The 26,845-nt window shown below is 35.8% G+C and overlaps 1 protein-coding gene across 5 annotated transcripts in view; it reads right to left on the reverse strand.

Annotated features, from left to right (window-relative positions):
- Window positions 1-26,845, reverse strand: part of ATF6 (activating transcription factor 6) — a 195,783-nt gene that overhangs the window by 98,014 nt on the left and 70,924 nt on the right. For 2 of the 5 annotated variants that reach the window (XM_063693476.1, XM_063693481.1), the window contains exons 10-14: window positions 17,684-17,815; window positions 12,545-12,715; window positions 11,057-11,156; window positions 4,068-4,138; window positions 1,048-1,162 (exon numbers count right to left, since the gene is read on the reverse strand). In XM_063693476.1, coding sequence (XP_063549546.1) covers window positions 1,048-1,162; window positions 4,068-4,138; window positions 11,057-11,156; window positions 12,545-12,715; window positions 17,684-17,815 — 589 coding nt within the window. The remainder of the gene's footprint in view (window positions 1-1,047; window positions 1,163-4,067; window positions 4,139-11,056; window positions 11,157-12,544; window positions 12,716-17,683; window positions 17,816-26,845) is intronic. The other 3 variants (XM_019025857.4, XM_019025862.4, XM_063693478.1) reach the window with 3 other exon arrangements.

Consider the following 26,845-nt stretch of genomic DNA (forward strand, 5'->3'; position numbering starts at 1 on the left):
AGTCCCACAGTTAGCTCTGTGGAATCTACATGTGTGAAAAGTTGGCCCTGCATATAAGTGGGTTTGGCATCCTGCTAAGGTTGAGAAAAATCCACATATAAATGGACCTGCTTCATTCAAACTTGTGTTGTTCAAGGGTCAACTGTACTTACTTCTAACCATACCCAGTGTATTCTTAAAAAAAAAAAAGAAAGCCAGCTACTCAGTATCACTTGAGCCCAGGGGTTTGAGTCCAGCCTGGGCAACACAGTGAGGTCCCTTCTCTTGTTTAAAAACAGAGAGAAAGAAAGAAAAAACAGCTTGGGATAGAAACCACCACTGAGGAATTCTAATTCATTCATGTGCTCCTGGGTTAACCTACAGCACTCTAACAGAGATATTCACATGGCAATTCTATGAAGAAAATATTTTCATTTTATAGAAAAAGTAGATGAAATATAAATAGCTATGCATTTTTTCCATTTAGCCTAACATTCAAAGCATTCAAAAGTGCCAGTATAAACATTTACTTTTACATAAGCTAACTGATTATCTAACACATTCTTCACCAACCAAATGTTTAATTAAGAAGAGATAAAAGAGGAATAGAGATTCTTAGGAACATAGATCCAAACATTCCACAATTAATAATCAGCCCATGATCCATCTCAAACCTACATTTCAGAAGTCTGTTTCTCAATAACCAAATGGGAATTGGTTTAAAAGCCTAAATAGGAAAAGCCTAAATAGAATATTTTTATGTTTTTACTTTTCCTTTTGTTATAAACAGCATGGCTATCAGGATTACAAACAATAAAAATCAACAAGTAGTTTATATTTCCTAAATACAAACTCATAGTCTGACACCAATTCCATGTTCATCTTTATAACACTCAACAGCTCAAAGTAAAGCATACATTACAGTACTTAGACTGTTCCACTCACATAATTTATTTTATATTGCTTCCTATTTCTCACATCTTTGTATTTTCCACAATATTCAGCCCAATGTCTTGTGTACGGCAAGCACTCAAAAATATTTGCTCTATTCTTTCAAGATGAACTTACCCTTCGAAATGACACAACATAAAATGTGTCTCCCCTTCTGCGGATGGCTTCAAAAAAGTCTTGATAACTTCTGGGTGAAGCATAATACACTTGTAGCTCACTCCCTGAGTTCCTGCTAAAGTAAGAAAAATATAAGGTATTACTAAAATAAAAAGTTTCCTGTTTTCCCAAAATACTTCCCATTCTAAGGCTATGTCTGAATTCTAAGAATCTCTCTCAACCAAAATATTAGTTGTACTTTGGCAGTAATTTTTATAACAATATTTTGTAAAGCCCAAGGATCAGGATATTTTATAAGAACCCATTCACTTATGCTAAAATTCTGATTTCTGAATCAAGGCTCTAAAATGTACTAGATGGTCAAGTACATTGCAAAGCATGTAAAAATAATGAAAGTATCAGAAAATAGAGAGATTTATGCATAGGTCTGAACGATTTTTAATTTTTTTAGTAATACAAATTAAATCTGAGGAAAAGTCATTTTTCACCACCCTGTCGAATATATGAAGGTATGCTTGCCTACGAGGCTGTGCAAAAAGGTGGAAAAAGCTTAGGATTTGAAAACAAACAGACTTGGTTTAGAATTCCTGCTTCACTTCTCAAGTGGGCACTCCTGGGGAAATTGCCCTCCATGAACAAACTGTTTCCTCCTCAATAAAAAGAGGATAACCATACAACCCTTGTAGGACTGTTATTGGAGATGTTATATATGTCAAGTGCCAAGCATGGATCCTGTCCCATAGGAGTCACTCAACAATTGCTAGTCATTGATATTAAAAGTACCATGTATGTGCCTTACTAAAATTAAAAACTAAAATGATAATACCTCAAACCACATCATGCCCCAAAAGATACAGTCAAATGATTCTAATAGAGTTCTTAACGTGTTCAGGATTTTCTAGTGTTTAGGACCAATATCTGGAAGAGTTAAAGCGATCCTGTAAAAATGCTTCATTTTTCCTCAAAGAGAAAACTTGTATGTATCAATCAAATATTATTAACTTAAGAGGAGAAAAAGACTGACCTAAATGGAAGTAATAAATGAGTCATAAGAATTTCCTTTGAAATAACTCCATTTGTTCACTAGGCCATTTCTGATTACAATATTTTGAATATATAGTCGCTTCTTGCTATTTTGTGATAGTTATGTTCTAAAAAGTCACTGCCGGCAATGAATTAGTGAATCCTAAACCATTCTCCTGGGGGAAATACAGGGTTAGGTTCCTGCAAGCCTCTGGTTACAATATTTCTGTTAAGTGATAAATATATAACCTTATTTATGTGTTTCTGTTTAGAGACACCTTCTTTAACATATATTATTCATTCACTAACTTGAACTCACAGCCAACTGCACTATAAATCATGCCTGAGTGAAACTTATCTAACATACGTAGTTTCTCCACACAGCACATCACAGCCCGCTTCGGCTTAGCAACACTAGACAGCAATTCAGCAATACGCCTCGGGGCCATTTCAAACAGCAAAATTACCAACAAAAAGCACAAAAATATGAAAAATGTGGACTGTGAAAAGGACCTTGTTTATATAGCTGAGACTAAAAGGCAGAACACTGCCTTGCTCAGCCTCACCAGGGAGCGTCTACGCATGTTTGCAAATGATGACAAAAGCACTGCTAATATTAGGGGTTACAAATACATTTTAGCAGATTTTAGTAGGTGAATTAGCAAATATGGAATCCACAAATAATGAAAATTGGCTGTAATTCACTAAAACATTTTAACTAATGAAGAAATACCATGCCATTATAACCATGCATCCAAAAATTGATATATTTTTAAAATAAATGTAATTGAATGATACATTCTGGTTAGCAGAGAATTATTAGTTATTATTTAAATATATTTGAATTATCAATTTCAACAGGATAATACAATCTCAGGATTTTAAACATTCATGATTGCTGATATGCTGCTCATTGTCATTTAATAGGAATTCTCAGTTATTAGTATAATGAATAAAATAGCTTTTGACTTACATTTTTACTACCTATCTATATTTTTTTCTCAGTGCCTAGAACACCGGCACACAGTATATTCTAAGTAAATGTTAAATTCGTATAAGTGAACTGCAAATGTGTGGTAGAGCTACAGATAGAAGCTGAGATCCTCAAATTTCACTTCAGTGATACTGTTGTCAGTAACATCACATCATTATCATTTACCATTTTGGGGGGCACTTATGTACCATGCTAAGTGCTCTAAATATATTATCTAATTTAACCATTATATCAACTCTGTGCAGCCAGCATTTTGTAGATGAGAAAACTTCAATTGCATGTAATCTGCTTGAGCCCACAAAGTAAGAGGTAGAGTTATAATTTGAACTCTGCCCAACAGGGCAAATAAAGCTAGCGTCTTAACCATGGCATCATATTGCTTCCCATATTATATTTCCCTTTGAAGACATTTAAACCTGTAGATACAGCATTCTCTTTGAAATCTTTCAAAATCTTAAGTATTATTGTGTAGTGAAAAATGCATTGTAAGTAAAACAGCTAGGATCTGAATTCTGAGTCTACCACTAGGTCTTACGACTCTGAAAATTACAAAAAAAAAAATGATTTGACCAGTTTTTCTATATATAAAATAAACTTTTAGTTATTACATGGATTTAAAGATAAAATACATGTAAAACACTCAGCAGGACACCTGGTACAGAGCACTCAAAAAATAACATTCCCTTCCCTAGGTTCATGAAACAGATGCAAATCAAGGGCAAGAAAGCTATGGGTATTCAAGATTTTCATCAAAATTATGATGGAACAGCATTCTGACTAAATTTGTATTTAAGGGATTTGGGAGAGTTGAACTTTTGAAATTATCTGGCTTTATTCCAACTGCTCAGTAGTATGTTATATATATATATATCTCAGAGTATATGACTAATATAAAACTCATAGATGAGAACAAATTTAAGGTGAAAGGGAAGTGTGAATTTCAACTTTCTTAAAATACCAGCTATTTTAAATTCCTTGGCCAAGAGCTTCTGCACTGTCTTACCTGATACTACTAGTGGTTTCTGTGTATTGAACAGCCATCAGCTGAGAATTTGAGCCCTGTTCCAGAGCACCCTGGAATATTAAAAAAAAAAAAAAAGTTTAATACTGTATCATGAAATTATATGAAATCTTCCTATACTGGTTCATTCTATACTTAAATTTGTTAAACTTCCACTGCTAAGATTTCTGACATATTCAGTTCATATAATTAAACACTGACAGATATTAGAACTCTTTAGGTCCATTGTAGTCTGGGAGAAGTGTCTTATGGAGATTAAGGCATTTAAGGCACTTTCCATTAAGTTTAAAGAAAGAGCCCAAAAGCTTAGTCCAAGCACCACAAATTTTATGACCAAGCTATATAAGTGTTACTGAACATATAACAATGTATGCTTGTCTAAAATAATTATCTTCCCAATGACAAGTTCCTAAGAAGTATGAAAAGTCCATAATGAAACTAGATCCTATTGTTTACTGAGTTAAACACAGAGATCTTCATGCCAAAATACATCTATGAGCTAAGCCATCATTAAAGAGTTCTTACTGATGACTCTTGGCAAGAGAACAGTTCAATCTACATCCATTAGTGGCCCATATATGCTACACTGGAAACCTGTCTTTCACACAGCATTTGCTTTGCACTATGCCTTTTTATTCTCCCTGGTAGTTATGTAAGCTGATTTTCAGAAGCGGTTTGTCAGGGTATCAGATTTCAAGGGCATATTACCAAGTTCTATTACATTAGAAAGTAATCTTACCCTGTCAAACAATGGTTTAAATAATTTTTTAATCATTTGTTCATTACTGTGTCCATATATCCATCTTTCAGTAATCAAAGCACCTACATGTGCCCAAGCTACAAAATTAAATATTTGACTTCTGCCTTTAAGAAGCTCGCAGTTTAACTGGGAAGACAGATATAGGAAAACAATACAATGCGATAAGTGCTAAAACAGAAGCATGTACAGAAGTTTAAGGGAGAAAAGAAAAGGAAACAATTTTGTTTGGTGGATGGAACCAATATTCAGAGATGAATATAGGGGTTCCCACTTCTGGCTCTGTAACAAGTCAAGGATCTCATTTTATAAAAATCTAATGTGGGTCTTGTATATTGTAGGTGTTCAATAAATGTTCTGTTTAACAACAAATGAAAAAAATCACCAATAAAATGAAAAGAAGAACACAGTTAAATAATAAAATACTATACTTACTGGCATAGTTATCCAGTAAGTAGTAAATGAAACCAAAACTAAATTATAGCTAGTTGATAAATATAAGGTTGAAAATGAACAGATTAGCTGGTGAATTTTAAATGATTAGTGCTACTTTGGCCCATATGAAATGAGCAAAGAAGTTTGAAAGAAGCCAGACTTATTTCCCTAGTCTCAGAAAGGAATGGGTAGGCCTTAGGAAAAGCCAAGTTACAGAGATATCAGGCAAACAGAAAACAGATATTCTGTTTACCTATCCAAGATTTATACCAATTAACTAAGGAACCTCTGAAAAACTAGTCATGAGCTTTTGCATTTTCAACTATATGGGTTTAGCAAAAGATCATAATTGACAAAAATGTGAGAGGCATTTACACAGAAATGAGAGGATGTTAAAATCTCCAGTTATGCTGTAGATCTTTTTCTCAAGTTCTGTCACTTTTTGCTTTGTGTACATTGAAGGTTTGTTATTAGGGGCCTACATATTTAGAATTGTTTTATCTTCCTTGTATGCTCCTTTTATCAATAAAAAATTTCTTTTGTTGTTTCTTAGAATAATCTTTGTTTGGAAGTCTACTTTTTCTGATTAATATAGCCATGTCAGCTTTTTAATGCTTCATGTTTGCATGGCATACATCCTTTTTCACCTTTATTTTCCATCTGTCAGTATCTTCATATTTAAAGTGTTATTTCTTATAAACAATATATAGTTGGATCCTTCCTTTTTAAAAAAATCTAGTTTGAAAATTTCTTCCTTTTAATTGATGTGTTTAGCCCACTGAATTTAACTACTAATATGGTTGGATTTAAGTCTACCATCTTGGTATGCATTTTTAATTTATTCTATTTGTTCTTTATGTGTTTCTCTTTTCCTGTCTTCTTTTCATTGAACTGCATATTTTTTAGTATTCCATTTTTATTTCTTACATTGTCTTTTTAGCTATATTTTTTCTTTTCTTTTTAAGACACAGGGTCTTGCTTTGTTGCCCAGGCAGGAGAGCAATGATGTGATCATAGCTCACCGCAGCTTCTCAAACTCCTGGACTCAAGCAATCTTCCTGCCACAGCCTCCCTAGTAGCTGAGATTACAGGCACAAGCCACCGTGCCTGGCTCTAGCTGTACTTCTTTATGTTAGCTTTTAGTAGTTCCTCTAGAGATTATACTTTGATATCAGTTACTGCAGTCAATCTTGAAATATTATTCGAACAACATAAAAATTTTATTAAGAGTATAATTCCATTTATCCCTCCCCCACTTTGTGTTCTTATTGTCTTATATTTTACTTCTATATAAGCTGTAAACCCCATAATAAATTGCTATTATTATTGCTTTAAAAAGACAATAGTCTTTTAAAGACATTTAAATACACACACACAAGATAAATATAGTTTCTTTTTAAAAAGTCCTGTTCTTTTTACCCAAATATTTGCCCATTCTGATGCTCTTCCTTCCTGCTAATCTGGGGTTCTATCTGGTATCATTTACCCAAGTCTTTTAAAAAATATCTTTAGCATTTCTTATAGCACAGGTCTTCTGGAGACAAATTCCCTTGGTTTTCTCTATGTGAAAATGTCCTTATTTTGCCTTCATTTTGAAAGGTATTTCATTAATTTTCCCCTTTACCTTTTCTAAAAACTCAAAGTCTAGGAAGAGGGTAGAACTATGAAACAGGACAAGTCAAATCAAAGACATAATGCTTAGATACAACAGATATTTCAAAGAAATCAGTTCATTAAAATTACGGAATATTTTATAAGACTTAATGTCAGTTCACTAAAATTACAGAATATTTTATAAGACATAATGCTTAAATACAACAGATATTTCAAAGAAATGTCAGTTCACTAAAATTACAGAATATTTTATAAGAGTTTGGGGTACTCTTAGCAACTGAAAGAGGTAACTGGAAGAAAAAAAGGTTGAAATGAGAAAAGAAAAAGGAGAGCAGTTACAGGCTCTTTACACTAAGAAACAGAATTTTTTAAAAATATTGATATGCTTTGGCATTGACAACACCACAAAAGCAGAATAATTCTTCTCCTTCCTCTAACCAGGAACTTCTTTACTACTGACAAATACAGATTCTTCCCCATCATTCCCTTCTATAGTAGCTAAGATTCTCACATTTCTGAGCATATGTAAGCTCCCTACAGAAAGAAGTGTACCCAAAATAGCACAGAATGAAATAAGACTTTAAACTACACATCTCCAAATGAACAAAGACAGTAAAATTAAAACAAAATTCTTTTTCTTGCATTGGAATTCCTTTAAGATTAAAGAATACCAAGCACCCCTTCCATAGTAAATGCTCTATTCATTTAATGACTAGGAAAGAAAAACATGACAAGTTCCATCTAATGATAAGGCCAAAAAAAAAAGCATTTAGGGCAAGAATTTTAATCTAATTTTTCATTAAGTTAATTATACTAGCTGTGTGGGATTACCTACTGGCAATGATCTATTCCTGACTCCTGTGCTCTTCCTCTGTGTAGCAAAGGATGGGAGCCTGAAACCTATATCGCTCAAACTATTTTGCCACCAGAGCTCTGGATATAATTTAGATTCTGCCAATAAGATGCACTTGCTTCAGATGTGGAAAGCAGAAGGGAGACAGGGTCCATTTTTCCTCTGACCATGGTAGCAGCTGATGTGTAGGCTTTGGCAGACATGAATTTTTGAAGTACTAGGCTCCACATTCCAATGCCAATAAGCAGCTTTGGGACTTTGAGGTACATGTGACATTGTTAATGACTGTCTGCAGCCTCTATTAGTATTAACAACCAATGAAGTTGCCTACTATAGTAGGTGAAAAAAGTTGGAGAGGCCAAGAGAAGCACACAGTAGATAATTACAGAATTTCAGAATGTCAGAGTTTGAGCTCACCTAGACTAGCCCTCATTTTATGTATGAAAACAGTTCCATAATGGTTAAAAACCCATGTTTCTTGTTATCCTTTTAATGTACTTTAGAACATAACACATACTGCTTCCTATTAGTCAGGAAATAATTAAATAGTTTAAGATGTTTCCATTAGCATGTAAACATGTAAGCCTGGTGAAATATTTCCCATCCAAAAATAAAACTCTTTCTTGACTCCTGTAGCTACTCCATTTCTCTATTCCCATGTATAGGGATCACCCTGAAATAATTTTCTTCACTTCCTCCTCTATTATTACTTCCCTGAATCCACTTCAGTTGGCTTTTGCCATCACCACTCCAATGAAAGAACTTTCACAAAGGTCACTAACAAGTTCTGATGGTCAATTCCAAAAGTAATTTCTCACTCTTTATCTGAATCAGCATCTCTTAGCTCTCTTAGCCCCTGTAATTAACTGTTACATCCCCTTCTTTAAAAACTTTCTTTGCTTGAATTTTGGGACACCACTATCCCTACAATTTCTCCTATTTTACTGGCCAGCTACTCTTCTTCCTTTTCAAGTACTGGTTCCTCTTTCTCTTTCAGCCTGTAATGTTGGAGATGGCCCAGAACTTGGTACCTCACTCTGTTTTCTTTCCTCTTTATTTCTCTCTAGCTAGTAGCACCACAAACTTCCAGTTTCAACCTCTCTCCTAAACTCCAGACCCAGATATTTGATTGTCCACTTGACTTCTCCACTTGAATGCCTAATAGCCATATCAAACTTAACGCACTTAAAATTCTTGACTTCCACCTCTAACTGCTCCTTCCCCAGTACTGGTCTCAGTAAATGGTATCACCAATCATCCAGTACCTAAGCATAGGATTTATCATTATATCAACAATTTCCATCAGCTTTACTTTCAAAATATATTTGGCATCCAGGTACTTTCTGCCACCTTCACGACTACCACACCAGCATGGACCACAACAATTTCTCTCACCTAGCCCACTAAAATGGCTTCTTAACTTGTCTCCCTACTTCCAATCATACTCCCCACCATGGTCCACTTTATGTAGCAACTACTAATTTTTTAAAATATAAATCATATCAAGTCACTCCCCTACTCAAACCTTTCAATGGCATCCCCTCAAACCCATGATGAAACCCAAAGTTCTCACCAAAGCCTATGAAGTTTGCTATGAGCCTACATCTGCTGCCTCTCCAATCTCATCTACCACTCTCCCCTCAGCCCCTGCATTCCAGTCGTACTCAGCTTCTTCATGTTCCTTCCTGAGGGTCTTTACATTTGCTGTTCCCTCTGTCTGGAAGCTCTTTCTCCAGATTTTCCCCTAAATCTTTTTTTTTTCTTTTTTAGACGGAGTCTCGCTTTGTCACCCAGGCTGGACTGCGCGATCTCGGCTCACTCCAAGCTCCATCTCCCAAGTTCACGCCATTCTCCTGCCTCAGCCTCCCAAGTAGCTGGGACTACAGGCACCCGCCACCACGCCTGGCTAACTTTTTGTATTTTTCAGTAGAGACGGGGTTTCACTGTGTTAGCCAGGATGGTCTCGATCTCCTGACCTCGTGATCCACCCGCCTCAGCCTCCCAAAGTGCTGGGATTACAGGCGTGAGCCACCGCGCCCGGCCTCCCCTAAATATTTACATTGTTATTTCAGTGACTTTTCTGCCTATGGCAAAAGCAATGTTCTCACCAAACCCTTGTCTTCTTCTCGAGCACACAGGAAGATACATGATCCCAGTCTTTCTAACAGTAGTTTGGGCAAAGTGACAGAGTTTTAGCCAACTAAACATTGGCTAAAAGCCAGGCCTGATTCTTAAAACATTTTGCACAATCCACCAAACTCTTTCTTCCCTAACATCTCAAGCAAGAAGCAAAGAATTTCAAGTTGTTGGGGCTACACAATAGAAGGAACCTGGATCTCTTACTCCCTGCTTAGAGAAAAGCAATCCTAGAAAGTGAAGTCAAATTTTGTGCAAGTGAAAAAATTTTATTCCATTAAGCTACTGAGATTTTGGGGCTGTTATAACAGCTAGCATTAATTACCTTAACAATGTTGTCTTAAAGTGGAACTTCTTCAGAGAAGCCTTCCCTGACCACTCAGTCTAGTCACTCATTTCTCAATTCAAATTCTAACCTCCTATGCTGCTTTGTGTTTCTTTAGAGAACTTAGCTCTAATTTTGAGTGTATTTGTGTATTTATTTATTTGCTTATTGTTTAGCTCTGCACTAGAGTGTAAGCTCCATTAAGGTAGGGACTTTATCATACCCATTACTTTATTTCAGGATCAAGAACAGTCCTTGGCACATTATTGGGAACTTGCAGATGCCAGTTGCTAGTCTAAATTCTAACAACAAATATTTGATGAATGATGGAATGACTTAATGGTGTTTTGTGGCAAACAGCATTGAGATGGAACCCCCACTTAACAGATTCTAAGTAAGACCTGTCATTAAACCATAGTAGTAAATGTCTAAGTTCAGAAATGGATATGTCTTCATTTCCAAACTGCCCCATGTCTTAACATTCTCTTTTTGAAAAGCTCTAAGAAAAGAGGAGATAAGCAGTATTATTTATTATACCATTGTGACAAAGACATTTGATATAGATATCCATGCACAGGAACTCCTGGCTTGAAAGCAAATTTGAAGGTGAGAGCAAGAAATAGCACCATGCCTGATCAGGGAACTACTAATACTATAAAACCTAAACTAGTGCTATAAAACCTGGGAGGAGGACTTCAGTGGCAATGATAGCTGCATCAGAAGCAGCAGGAGACAGTGGGAATAGGCTAAAGCTCGAGTTTACCAAACCTTCTAGGGAAGACAGCAACCCAGCTGGGAGAAGCCTTCCAACAAATATGCCAACTATTGTTCAAAGACAAGCAGAAACATACCTGAAGAATACGGGTTTTCTGTTGATTATTTGTCATTCTTCTTGACTTGGTCCTTTCTACTTCATGTCTATGAACCCATCCTCGAAGTTCATGATTTAGCCTATAAAATATAGTTTAATTAATTAAACATAGAAATTAATTAAACATAGAAATGAATGTTTCACCCTGTGGGTGGAAATGAATCTAATCATTTGTAGGTTCCAAAGAGCATTCCAAGTGCCTGATGACTCAATATTGCTTTTTGATTTGAAAAAGTTGACACTTAACATTGTTTTTAATAAGACATGTATTTTTACATGGTAAATCTGTCAACCATGCATTCAAAATTCAAAGAAAACTACAGCGAAATACCTCCCAAATATAAACACTGGATGCTAAGGTTTTTCCACCAAAAAAAAGTATTTCCTTGCCAGGCACGGTGGCTTACACCTGTAATCCTAGCACTTTGGGAGGCTGGGGTGGGAAGATTGCTTGAGCCCAGGACTTTGAGATCAGCCTGGGCAACACAGTGAGACCCTGTCTCTACAGAAAATTTTTTTAAAAAATTAACTGGGCATGGTGGCATGTGCCTGTAGTCCCAGCTACTCAGGAGGCGAAGGCAAGAGGATCACTTGAGCCTGGGAGTTTGGGGAAGCGGTGTGCTATGATCCAGCCACTGCACACCAGCCTGAGCAACAGAGCAAGACCCTGTCTAAAAATAAAATAAAATAAAACAAAACAAAATAAAAAGTATTTCCTATTTCTGTTCTTGGGCTATATAAACACAAACATTTGAGACACATTGTAGAGAACTTAACAAGTCATAGGACCCCAAACAACAAATAGATGCATTAAAACCTCTTGAAAATCAAGTTCTTTTGGGAGAAGAAAAAGAATGAACTCAATTGCCTGGGGTAAAAAAAAATTCAAATTTTTCAACACACGAAATAAAAGCATAGCTCATATATAACTTCCCTTATTTTGCTTACTTTTTACAGCAGCTGTGAAGATGTTAAACTATGTTTAACTGTAGTTGATTACTACATATCACAAAAAACCTGAGGTAGTTTTTGAGGTTTTAAGGATAAGGTCCAAAATCACAGGAAAAAAAAATTCAAGGGAAAAATTGATAAAGAAGTGTGTACTAATGGTAAAGTATCTCCAGAATCACATACCCACAAATTATTATCTTCCTAATTGGAAGAAAAAGGTACTTTCTGCTATGAATGTTACCAACTGTAAGCCTAACACCCTGAAATTTTAATATTAATTTCATTCTGTAGTTTTTAAAGAAGACATATTTAAGTAAGCAACTATCACATAAAATAGACCCATCACCATCTCCATGAGGTTGGTGGAGAAACTGACAACTAATACGCCTACAGTTATCCACAAATAATTCAGAGATTGTCTCAGTCACTTAGTGAACCTGACCAATTACTTGTCTAGGTTCCAAAACTAAACATGGGAACCAACTCAGATGTTTCTGCAATAATCTACAACACTCACCTGAGAGACTCTGTTGTGTTAATTAGGGGCTGACAAGGAGGTGGAGGAATGTAAAGCAATGGTTCTTCAGTTAGCACCATCAGGGCTTTGTCATTTGAAACAGAATGATCATATCTGAAACATGGATGCACAAAATTTGTTTCCTTGTGTCTTAAATTCCTAAGAAGTTTGCTATAAGAAAATCATCATTAGTGTTAACTTTTCACGGAAACAAAAATATAGTAAACAGAATATACTGCAAGATAAAGTATAAAATACAAAACCTTATTTTACATGAAATGTCATTTTCTGATTTTCTACAGAGACAGGATGGTAATTCACATTTGTCTAGTCACCATTTATTGAGCAATTAATTTGGAATAAGCGATACAATAACACATGGTTCATCATGTCTTCAATGAGCTTAAGACATGCACAATGCCGCTGGTACAGAGGTAGTAACATAGTAACGGGGTAATTGAGGGGAAAATCAACTGGTATTATGTGACCAGACTAAAGTTTAGGGGTCATTCACAATTCTATGATAATAAAACTGGATAGTATCTGTAAAACAGGTAGGGGTGTGTGTGTGTGTGTGTGTGTGTTAAGGATAGGGTGAGACACAAAATGCTTGGCAGGAGAAAAGTGAAAGAGTTGAAAAGCCGAATATAAACTATGGGATCATGGAAGAATGTGAATCACTAATAAAACAACAGAGTGACTGACATTAACTAGTTACTCCATTTGCTTCAAAAACATATACTTTCCTAGCCATCGCACTGATGTAGATCATGTGAATTCATATCCAAGGTGTGACGTAGGGAGCAAAACTGGAGTTGAAAGTTAGAATTTGAGATGGGGATATTACTGCTATTTATGCTCTTCAGTCTGCAATCTTAATCTCTCTCAGTAACAAAACTTGCATCTCTCTTGAATTTCTTTATATAGGATGATCTGGATTTAGAAAACTAGATATGCTAATATCTCAAAAGAAAACATGTAAACATATAAAACTGAACATAGTGAGACTCACACTTTTCATTTATTCATTCAACAAATACTTGCTGCATACCAACTGTGCACCAGGTATTGTGCTAGGTGCTGAGAATCCAGTAGGGAATGAGAGAATCAAAGTTTCTGTCCCCAAAGACCTTAATGGGGAAGATGGACCAAATAGAAGAAAATAAATGCATAAAATAATCCGAACTCTGGTAAGTGCTATGAAAGAAACAAACAAATGGTTGAAATGGAAAAGCAATGGTAGTATATACTTTAGATAAAATGGTCCGAGAAGGAGATGGTAGTTACATCAAGGCCTAAATGATGAGAAGACGCCGCCTCTATAGAAACTGGGGTAAGAGCGTTCTAGGCATAAAAGAGGCAGGTGGGGGAAAGGTGGGCTCAAAGAACTTTAAAAAGACCACTGGCTGAAGAGTTGCAAGCAAGTGGGGAGGTAGAGAGGGAACAGGATGAGGCTGGAAAGGAATCATAATAAGGTCATAATAAAAGACCAGGTCATAATAAGGAATTACTAAATGTAATAAGAAGTCATAAAAGTGTTTCAAATAAAGAAGTGATATATTTCAATTTACATTCATACCTTGCCATGGTACCAAAAATGGACTCAATAGAGGCAAAAGGGGAAGCTGAGACACTGATTAGGAAAGAGCTATGGCAATCCTGGCAAGAACTGATGATGGCATGGACTAGGTTTGTGGCAGCAGAGACGGAGAGGAATGGACCAATTCGAGACAATTTTGGGGAAGAGTATCAACAACACTTGTTGAAAGACAGGAATCAGGATTTCTGGCTTAAGCAATGGAAAGGAAAAAACACAGTTGTAGAAAATTGGTTGGAAGTAAAACAGGGAGAGGAACTGAGTTCCACAGTGCACATGTTAAGTTTGAAATGTTAAAACAGAGATGTCAAAGAGACTATTGGATATGTGACTCTGGAGACTCAGAAGAGAAGTCTGGACTAAAAACATAAATTTGAGAGTCGTCAGGACATACAGATATGAACTGTGCATGAAATTATGGATGAGTCACCTAGACAGAAAGAAAATAAAAAAAGTTTACAGTTCCAAACCTTGAGAGTTGGGTAAAAAAAGAGCCCACAAAGATTACTGTGAAGCAGCAGCCAATAAAAAAAGGAAACTAAAAAACCATAGTAACACAAAAGGAAAGTCTTTCAAGAAGCAAATGACCCACACAGCCAAATGCTGAGGAAAGGGCAAGTAAGATGGCAGAAAGCACTGGCCCCTTAACAGAAATAACTTTGGCAGAGTGGAAGGCTAACTTCAAGTTAAAAGTTAGAGATATCTATTTATGCCACACACGAGAGAAAAGAAACAATAGCAGAGGATATATAGAACATTCTTCCCTGCAACTTGCACCAGGAATATTCTCAATGTCCTCTCTTGTGGCTGTAAGGGTTAAGTAGGTTTAAGTTGTTTGGAATAAAACAGACATGTTGGTGCACAGGTAATGAATGCAAACACAAAAGGATCAGCCTAAAATGAAGCATTGAGTGGGAAGGAAAAAAAGTATCTGTCCTGTGTTTGATAAATCTGAATGCCTCTAAGAGGAGGCTGCTTAACACCTCTTCTTATAAATCTATGACATACGCATTATTTTAAAAGTCATGCCTGCATACTTAGAAAAATACAAACACTGTAGTCCATGAGAAAAGTCCAAAACTGCTTTTGAAAATATATTTGTGATCTGAACTCTAGTAATGATTTCTGCACATCTGTGCTAACTGGCTTTGTTCTATCAGCCAAAAATATTCTTTGGGAAAAAAAAAAAAAAGTCTGATAGGAGAAATACCAGGACAAGGATTGGGTGGAGTTAAAGGAGAGAGAAAATCAGCTAACATACAATCTGGAGACAATTAGACCAACATTAGCCCAGGAACAGTCAGAGTTCGAGTCTGCTTGTAAACATTTTATGCCGAGAGAAAAAAATTCAACAAATAAATCATTAAAGTAAATAAAGTAAAGGACAGTGCTAGGGAGCTAGAGTTAATGAGAATTCTTGGAGTAAAGATCAGTTCTGGGTGACATCTTATATAGGGTGACCATCCTTTCTCATTTATCCAAGACAGCAGTACTGGTATTCTGATGTAATTATAACTAGCACTACCTTTCCTTCTTAAGAGTGTCCCAGTTTGATAGAACATTATATGGCCATACTATTTATATACCACACATTTCTATGACTGAAAAAATATATGCAGTTAATTACTAAATGATAGGCTAATACAATATTATAAACTACGGGATTAGAATCTACTCCTTTTTTATTTGAACTATGTCTCATAGCTCTCCTTAGAAAAAGAAACATAAAGTAAGCTGCATTAAAAAAAGTGCATAGGTATCATGGCTGAAAATAGATAAAACATCTAAAATTCAGTTCAGAACACAGAACAAAGTAATACTAGGTGCTTTCAAATGTTTCATAAACATTTTTTGGTATCTTTTATTCAGTATTTATACTGATAAAAGCAAGAACATCAAATTAATGGACTGACATTTATTTAAATCTCTCAAGTTGCTGAATAATATTTCAAAGGACTTGCATGTAATCAAGAATCCATAATCTTTCCTGGGTTGTTTTTTGTTTTTTTTTTTCCCCAAGACCAGTAACCCAGATTATTCACTCAATGGTGACTTTGGAGGAGGGAGAGAAAAAATAGCTTGCATCCCATGTACTACTCTGAAAGCTGATAAATTTCAGCCAGAAAGTCATTCAGACTTTTAGGTTGAACTAGTATGATCAGACTACTATGCTTTCTGGGAGCCACCATGTTATCTTATGCTAATGTGGAAGGCTTCTACTTGCTGCAGTTAGTGCAGAATAAATAATATTCTTGTAAAGCTTACCTGAACTGTAATTTCAAGAATTCAATCCATAACTTGTTCTATTCTTTAGCAAGAAGCCATCTCAACTCTCGCAAATCCAAAGGCTATTAGATTTAAATTTAATTTTTGATGGATCTTATGTGGACACTAACAGAATTCAAAATTATAGAACACGTAGGGCAAACCTGGACAAATTACTTAGTAAAATTAAAGATACTATTAAACTCTACCAATATTCAGGGGCACTGTTAACAGATCATCAAGGTGAATATTTAAGAAGTATGATGAATTTTGGCATGTAAAAAAGCAGGAAATGCTATGTTTTCCAACATTATGACATCTATCACTGCTATGTTGCGTTGCAGCTACTGCCATAAAATCCTTCGGGTCCTCCACTGACTTGGCATACTGTATTCCACAAAAATAACAGTTTTTTCAGGAAGGCTAAGTGGAGACAAGCCTGCAGGATTGTGGTGATCATCTTTCAACAGTATGGATGTAACACAGTAAAAATCAGGAAGAAAGATTGCCCTCAACCTACAAATCCTTAACGAGATAAAAGTAAACAAATCTGTAATAATTTTCAAGCATTATACTGTGCAATAGTTACCATACTGTGACCTCCCTTTGCCTTGTTAGTCAAGGACCTGGCTCCATTTGGCTCTAATACAAATTCTAAATAACACAGGGAAACGTTTATCAAAAAGTATAAAACTATAAAAATGTCCACTATACCTTCTTCTAGTTAACATAATATAGAAATTGCATTTTTATACAATTAAAGCCTTTTGCTATTGACAAGCAATATGGAAATTTATCAAGTCATTATTAAATTGCAACAAGGGAGGGATTCAACAAAGATCACAATAAATGAGTATAAATGATTTTACCTAATGACTGCAAATAGGTTCAATCATGTTATTCCACCATATCATATCCATCCACAGGTGAGACAGTAACAAATATTAGATGTATTATATGTATAAACACATGATAGATAAAATAATTATTAAAGACATTATATATAATATGTATATATTTCAATATGTATGTTAATGCACACAAACTGAGATTTTAAGATTACATCTCTATAGGAATTTTAAAACTACAAAAGGTTTCAAAGTAAATTTAATTTTAGAATATTAAAAGTAAAATTTATTAATGGTTTCAGTAATTTATGTGTTCTACTACTCAAAATATACATGAACAATTTAGATGCAATGTTATACTACAGATAATTCTCTTGTTTCAGCTTCATTAAATCACTTAGGCCAAAAGATAGATGCATGCCATCTTACCTGTAGCTGTTTTTCTGGATGATACCATCTGATGTGTCCTGTGCCTCTTTAGCAGAAAATCCTAGAAGGTGCCTCCTTTGATTTGCAGGGCTTACACTAGGGTTCATTCTCCTGGAATCCTGTTCCAACATGCTGAAAATAAAAAACAGGAAATAATAGCTGAAATAAAAATATGTCACACATATGTCTGCTACATGCAGCTGTGAAACAAACCACAATTCCTTTGTAGATCCATGCATGTAACAAAAATGCTAGGCATAGAAGCAAGTACAAATAGGGTACTGAAGGTTTTCAAATCCTTAGCACGGTAACCTGCACATATCAAAAACAATTTTTCTAAGTATAAAAGTACCTTATTTATAAACTGTTTAAACAACAGTAGTGTTCTATATGCTTTAAAAACTTTATAATTACATGTATATATGAAGTAGAAATAAATACGACACACCTAAAAACAAATTTTAAACTCCAATAATAACTGAAATAAGAAGGCCTCCTGGATGGTGCAAACTGGTGTTTTCAATGACAGAATACTTCAAATGAAGTAGGAATAAAAGTCAAATTCATTGTTAGCCTTTCACAATTCCAGAAGGCAGGCTATCAGATAAAGCTAAGAAAAAAATTATTTTAAAAATACTTCTATTTGTATTTATATGTAAAAACTTCTATTCTTTCTCCGTACCCTCCCTAATATCTTCATTCATCAATGTATATCCTCTTCAGAGGCATAAGCATTTGGAGAAAACAACAAAATATATACATATAAGCAAATACTGCCTACTTACTTAACATTTTTTTTTTTTTTTTTTTTTTTGAGACAGGGTCTCACTCTGTCACCCAGGCTGGAGTGCAGTGGCGCAATCACAGCTCACTGAAGCCTTGACCTCCTGGACTCAAGCAATCCTCCCACCTCAGCCCCTCTGAGTAGCTGAGACTATAGGCATGTGCCACCACATCTGGCTAATTTTTATTTTTTTTAATTTTAGTAGAAATGAGGTCTCACTATGTTGCCCAGGCTAGTCTCAAACTCCTGAGCTAAAGCTATCCTCCCGCCTTGGCCTCCCAAAGTGCTGGGATTACAGATGTAAGCCACTACGCCCAGCCTTAATTAACACTTTTAACTCATTAATAGTGCTTAGGAACTTGGCTCATCAATAAGACTGTGTGTGTTCACACTTTGTTTTATGATGCAACCCACACAATTTACACTACTCATAAAATTCAACACAAAGGGAATCTCCCTAGAGAAGCACAAAAGATTCTATTTGGAGGGATAAAATGCAAGAGGAAAGTAAGGCTAATGAAAAAGGGTAGTTAAGGAGCCTGTGGTTCTAAAGGAAAAGCGGTTCTTTGAGATAATAGTAGTTTGTCTCCAAATTTGGGGAAATCAGTGTTGGGGGAAAACGGGGAGCAGACACACCTCTCTAGAATATTTTTCTGATCCCTTAATATATTTTCCATTCTCCTCAATTCTTTACCCCCAGAAATCATTGCTACCCAGTGATTCTCACATGGTATGCTGTAGCACTTGGGCATACTGCAAACTCTTCAAAGGTGTACCACCAATTAAAGCCATTGTGTAACATTTAATTTTGCTACAACTGAGGCTATATTTTGTCACAGTTGTATCTTTCAGACTAAAGGTTTACCTGAGCAGTCACACATAAATATAAACCTTGCCACAAATGAGGTAAGAGACCTAGTGGAATGTCTAAACTTAAGAAAAGTCACCCTGATGAGTATTTAAGAAAACATGAGAGAAGCAGAAAACAATAGCAATTTGGGAGGGAAGTCAAATGAAGAGTGTGATGATAACTAAGAAATTTTATTTCTTCTTTAGGAAACTAACTTTAAAAAAAAGTGTTTACTTTTTCTTTCAAGCATGGTGCCAAAAATTCTACTTATGAAAGTAAGCTATGAATAAAATCAAAGTTAAGAACTTTCCCCTAAGTTTAGAGAATCTCAATTAATTCAATCCCTACTGACCCCGCTATTGTTATTAGTGAAATATCCATATACTAATGTTCCTGTTTGGTGGAAGTACTCACTCCCTGATCCCTCCAGTATCTCTACCACCCTAATTATTAAGAGTTTCCGCTTGTTTTAACTAGAAATGTGCTTCCTTTTTAAAAAACAAAAAACAAAAAAACTTCCACCTTTTGATACTAGTTCTGGATTCTGTGGCTATCCAGAACAAGTCTAAGTAAGCCTTCTTCTAATGTCCAAAGACATCTAACATCCCCCTTACCCCAGGCTTTCTTTTTCAAGATTATAGTTTCTTGATTCTTTCACATGCTCCTCTTTACAGCATAGTCTGAAGTTCCTTTAGCATATTTGGTCACTGTCCTATCAACATGCTTCTCAGAGGTAATGTCCAGAATTGGCCACAGTACTTCTTAGGTAGTATGACCACTACAGAATGGAAAAGGATAATTCCTCCATTTGTTCTAGACACTGTTGTTCTACCGATGCAGTCTAATATCGCATAGGCTTTCCTGGCAGTTATATTACACTCTATTTATATTGAGCCCAGTGTAATTAAAACCCTAAGTCCTTTCACACAAACCGATTTTGAACCATTACTTTTGCTTCTCTTCCTATCCCACCTCAACTCTGAATTTATGTAACTGAGTTTTAGGATCCAGCTGAATAATTTATGTCAATTCCTTTAAAAACACTTACCTACTAATCAATCAAGAACTTTTAGGCTCCTCATTAGCAAAAGAAATTCTTCCAAGAAAGTATCAGCATGCCATCAATATCCTGTACTGAGTTGTTATTAAAATAAAAAGCTCCTTCTAAATCTGTAAAAATGTAGGTTTATCTACTTATGAATTAACTGAAATACCACCTAGATCAAAATTTCCCATCTTGACCATAAAGATATCACAAGAATGTTAAATGCTCTTCTAAGATGCAAATACAGTATATTTTAACAGTAGCTACCACTTTTGAGTACCTACTATGTACTAAGGAAATGAAGGCTCAAAGGAAGTTGAAGCTCAAAGAGTTTAAACAGTTTGCCCAAGTTTATGCTCTAAATAACTAAGAAAGTCAGGATTTGGATTCAGGATTGGAATTCCATCACTGCACTATGTTGACCACATTTCCCAGAATGAATGATTCATCCATTAATTTATTCATGTAGTAAATACCTATTATGTTCCAAGAACTATATTTGGTGCTAATGACTCAAAGATGAAAGATAAAAAAAATCAGAATACAGCAAGTCTTCAAACAATGCTGGTTCATGCAATGTCATTTTGTGATAACACTGATGACAAAAAAAAGTCAATTCCCAGCCAAGGTCACTGTCTGTGTGGAGTTTGCATACTCTCCCCAAGTCTGCATGAGTTTCCTATGGGTACTTCAGTTTCCTCCCACATCTCAAAGATGTGCATGTTAAGTTAACTGGCATGTCTAAATGGCCCCAGTCTGAATGAGTGTGCGGAACATGCGTGAGTGCACCCTTCAAAGGGATGGCACCCTGTCCAGGGTTAATTCTTGACTTGTGCGCCGAGCTACCAGGATAGGCTCCAGCCATCTACCACACTGAACTGCAATAAACACATTGGAAAATACAAATCATTGTAAAATAAAAATGTGTACAGTATACAATAATCATACAAGTGCATGACAACAAATGATGTATGAAAGCTCTCAGCAAGCCTGCCATATTTGTGATTGTTTTTGAACTGTGTGGTAGGATGTGCTCCTTTCACTTTGCAAACATTTATTCCTTGATTTAAACCACCACTACTATAACCACTGTCACTCACTGATTCACCAAAAACTGGATTAATAATTATCTTTTTTTAAAATTTTTTATTTCCATAGGTTTTTGGGGAACAGGTGGCATTTGGTGAGATGAGTAAGTTGTTTAGTGGTGATCTGTGATATTTTGGTGCACCTATATCCCAAGCTTAGCTCCCACTTATGAGTGAGAATATAACGCTGTTTGGTTTTCCATTCCTGAGTTACTTCACTTAGAATAGTCTCCAATCCCATCCAGGTTGCTGCGAATGTTATTAATTCATTCCTTTTTATGACTGAGTAGTATTCCATCATATATATATACCACAGTTTCTTTATCCACTTGTTGATTGATGGGCATTTGGGTTGGTTCCACATTTTTGCAATTGCAAATTTTGCTGCTATAAATATGCATGAGCAAATATCTTTTCTGTTTAATGACCTCTTTTCCTTTGGGTAGAAACCCAGTAGTGGAATTGCTGGATCAAATGGTAGTTCTACTTTTAGTTCTTTAAGGAATCTCCACACTGTTTTCCACAGTGGTTGTACTAGTCTAGGTGACTTTACCAATGTTTGAGAACCATTATTCTAAACTAACCCTGTTTTTCACATCTTTCCTATCTCAGTTCCCTAAAAGGTACACATTTTTACAATAGATTCAACAGAAGTGGATAGTTTGGAAATAGGGACTGGGGGAGTTTGGAGGGACATGAAAGAGTACAAAGTGGCTATTTGTATGACTTATGGATAATTTATAAATTGAATTAATTCAGAACTATTGATAGTTTAAAGTTTGTAAAGAATTCTTCTACTAATCATTGTTCTTTTAATGATTTTACTAACACTATGAAAACTGGCATTTCACCTCACAATTCATGGCTGTTAACAGGCAAATGCTTTGAGCTTAACTATCCTTGTAGTCTATCCCATCTGTATCCAGGCTGCTCTATAATCACTTAGCAGCTGTACTTACTGGAAATCAGTTTTAATGTTGATTGGTTTGGCTCATAAGTGGTCACTATTTTTCCCAGTGCCCACTTTGGTAATGATTATCACATTGTAATGACAACATACCCTTAACCATAGCTATTTCAGTAACTTTTAGCCTTTTTTGAGTTAAGGAGCTCAATGAGCTTCACAAAAATTATCTTATTTACATTATACAGAGTCAATAAAGTATTTTCAACAAGGGAGTCATGATGAAGCAAAATTTAGGATCCAAATAGTCTGTGGGTCTCAATTTTATTATCTATCCATTGGCTAGAATATATTTTGAAGAGGTAATATATTAATAAATTCTGCTAAGAATCTTTTAACATTTTTCACTTGTTTGTTTTTGGTTGTTCTTATTTTTTGGCCTCCATTCCCTGTAGTTTTTTTGTCTTAAAATGGAATTTCTCTTAAGCTAAATTACAGACAAGTTGATTGTCCAATTCAGCTAAAAAAAATTTAAATACTTGAACTCTATGAAATGACCCACAGAAACTAATTTTAACCATCTGAATAACTACAGGTTTGTATTTCCCTTATTTTTATTAACATCCGAAAGACAGGTAAGAACTTCATTTCGCTGCCAGAATTCAAGAGTGTTTTAGTACGACTGTGACATCACAAATATTGAAAGGAATTTGACAGATCTTGTAATGGTCAAATGTATAAAAGCGTATGAGAAAATTATTATTTATATGAACTTTTAGATTCTTGCCATGAGTGCTTTTGCATCATTCAAATGTCCCCTTTTGTTAATTTTAGAAAAATTAAATTTCCAAGAACTCAAAGAAATGACTCAGTCATAGTAAGGATTAGTATAATGAATGCGCATTTGGTGACTGTTTCTAGTTCATAATATTAATTAAGCCATCTAACCAAACTTTGTATAATTGCTTAAATCAGGTTCTACTCAGTACGTTTAAAACAAGCTACAAATATTAAGAAAATAGAAGAAGTCCCTATGTCTCTATGATCAGAAACATGCTAGTCCAAAGAGTCACAGTAGTTTTAGGCCACAGAATAATCATTACACCAATAAACCTTGCTCATATTATGGGCCATTGGTCCTGAAAAGCACGGATTAATAAAACACAAATGATTTCAATTTCCCCGAAAGTCTGGAAAAAGTATTATAAGAACTGTTACCTTACTTTTTCATTTATTAAATTCTAAAAGCCAACAACTGTTTTAGATTATTTATGAAGCCAGTTAATCCTTACAGTGTGGTTTCAGATACTCAGTCTTCATAACAAGTAGCTGAACAAAAAATGGCATATCTCCAAGTCTATTCTACTCCTTGCAAACCTGCTTTCTTATGGTACAAGTAGGTCAATTTCGAATACAAGCCATCTTACCAGGTAAGAATCATACTGCTTCTTATCCTTAAAAGAAACTGCTTCTTATCCTCAAAAGCTGCTGCTGCTCTGTGGCTTGGAGAGCCACACACAAAAAGCTGAAATTACTTTAAGATGAAAAGAGCAGGGAGATCTTCAGGTTTTAATGTGAAATAGTGGAATGAGCACAAAATTTGGAGACAGGAGATCTGGGTTCAAGATGTTACTCTGAGACTGCTCACTTGAGTATGTCTGGGATACTTGGTCAACTTCTCTAAGCCTCCAATTCCTCACATGTAAAACATGAAAAATAACAAATATTTCACAAGGTTTTCCTGAGATTCAAACGAGACAACAGATGGAACATGGTTTATAAAGCCCAAAGATGACACAGAGCAGGACACTTGTCTTCCTGCCTACCAGGTTCAGGCTAGTGGCAACATAGTAACTAAAGTGATCCTTTTAAAATCTAGGTCAGATTATTATGTCACCTCTGCTCAAAACCTTCTGATGGCTTCCCATTTCTATCATGGTAAAAGCCTAAATCTTTAAAATGACAGAAGTCTTACCTCAATTGACCTCTCCCTGTATCTCACCTCTGTGACATCATCTCCTACTACTCTCTCTTTAGCAAAGCCACACTGACCACCTTGCTTTTCCTTGAACATGCAAGACACATTTCCACCCCAGGATCCCTGCAATGGCTGTTTCCTCTGCCAAGAATGCTGTTCTTCCTCAGATATCCATATGGCTAACCCTCTCCTCTCCTTTAAGCCTTGGCTCAAACACCTGCCTTACACTGATCGCCATTTAAAACTACAGTCCTGGCAGGGAACAGTGGCTCACACCTGTAATCCCGGCACTTTGTGAAGCCAAGGTGGGCAGACTGCTTCAGCCCAGCAGTTTGAGACCAGCCTGGGCAACATAGTGAAACCTCATCTCTACGATAATAATAATCATAATACAATAATTAGCTGGGTGTGGTGGAGTGTGCCTGTGGTCCAAGCTCCTCAGGAGGCTGAGGTGGAACAATCGCTTGAGCTCAGGAGGTCAAGGCTGAGTGAGCCGTGATTGCATTGCTGTACTTCAGCCTGGGGAACAGGGCAAGACCTTGCCTCAAAAAAATTAAAAATAAGTAAATAAAACTACAGTCCCAACAACCACCCTTCCACGTGTAAAACCATTTACCCTACTATACTTTATCCCTTTGTTCAAAGAATTTATAATTTTCTCATTTTACTTATGTTTGTTGTCTCTCTTCTTGCTAGAATGTAAGCTAAGGGGTGTTCTAGTTCCTGGTTCATAAGAGGTATTCCTTTTTCAAAAAATAAACAAATAAATAAACTTCATGCACCATCTGCCTCTTGTCAAGATCTACATTTTAGGGAAACTAACCCACAACTCAAGAATGGCAGGTGGTGAAGTCACTATTACACCATTTCCAGATCCAGGAAAAGAACATTATGTTAACTTTCAATGCAACTGAGACTAAAAGGAGGAAAAAATGGGGAGTTTTCAAGGTAGTTTTCAAGGTAGTTTCCAAGTTTTAAAAAGGTTTTCTTTTCTCTGTTTATTGAATGGTTCAGAGATGATTTTTGCAGCCTAGTAGTAACTGGGGGTAATTTATTAGAAACATAAATGTAGTTAAATGAAGAAATAGACCTTCAAGTCAAGATAAAAGAACCCTCTAAATAGCAGTTCTCAAAGCCAGGGATTACCGTGCTCTGGGAAGAAACCTGCACTTTACAGTGGCTATTTGCCAAAGGGGCAACATGAGCAAGAAAACAACCTGAGATTCTTTCATTCATTCAATAAGCAATTATAAAGCAAGCACTATTCTAATAGATGATGCTTATTCTTGGAACCCAGCCACTAAACTGTGAGGAAACCCATGCAGCTGTGGAGAGGTCCAAATGAAGAAAAACCAAGAACCCTGGCCCACATCCCAGGCTCAGGTCCCAGCTGAAAGACGTCACCAACTTACTGGCCATGTGAATGAGCCAATCTGAAAGTAGGTCCTCCAACCTAAGCCACCCCAGCTAACACTCCACGGAGGCAAAGAAGAACTGTCTGTCCTGAACCCTGCCCAATTTGCAGATTTCTTTACCAAAATAATAACTGCTGTTGTTTTAAGCTTTTAGGTTTTGGGGTGGTTTGTTCCACAGTATTAGATAACTGATACTCTATAGTAATTAGATTGCTGACATCACTGAGTCAGTGTTTAATATAAAAGGTGTGTGTGTGAACAACTCTGTATATTTCTCACTACAGAAAAGTATCCTCTGATTATTCTAAATGTCAAAAAATATGACTGTAAATTTAAGTACAATCTCTCTTTTCTGTTATACTTACATCAATCCAGTCAATTCATAAGCTACTTTCCCCTATCACAGCCAATCCTAAGCTTTAGGGAAATGGGCAGAGTTACTAGAGTCCTAACTCCTCTAACTGTAAATGCCAACTCCTTTTTCTCTGTCTGAGTGGCTGTTGCTCTGTCAGTGATTAAGCCAAGGCTCCAGAGGCAGATTGTGATTCTGATCTCTGCCACATATTAGCTGTGTCTTCGGTTTCCTCATCTGTAAATCGGGCATAATAATACCTGCCTCATGGCACTAGGAGGAACAAATGAATTAATCCATATATCAAATAGAATACTTGGACTAGTATTTAGTGCATAAAACGTAGTTAGTATTTGATAAATAATGGCTTAATACAACACACAGAAAAAACTAGCTACCTTTACTACCCAAGCACACATGGTATCAACCCATAGCCAACCTAGCTTATTCCAAAACTAAGAATCTTCACCTGTTTTCATCCTCTTTTCTTCCAACTGCCTTATTTCCATTTATCTCTCATTGTTAATTTACCAAAAAAAAAAAAAAATGGGAGAAAGGAAAAATAAAAGCAAGTAATTGAGAAATCTGCTTTATTGAGAATTCTGGGAAAGGGCTGAGACAGAAAATAATATAAGGTATATAGATCGTCTGTACATTCCGTACTTCTGGCTCCTCAGAGGCCATGGATTGTGATAAACTGACAGTGTGCATAACATACTAAGGCCAATTTATGTTCAGAACACACG

This window comes from Gorilla gorilla, chromosome 1 (genome assembly GCF_029281585.2).
Source record: "Gorilla gorilla gorilla isolate KB3781 chromosome 1, NHGRI_mGorGor1-v2.1_pri, whole genome shotgun sequence".
Lineage (NCBI taxonomy): Eukaryota > Metazoa > Chordata > Mammalia > Primates > Hominidae > Gorilla > Gorilla gorilla.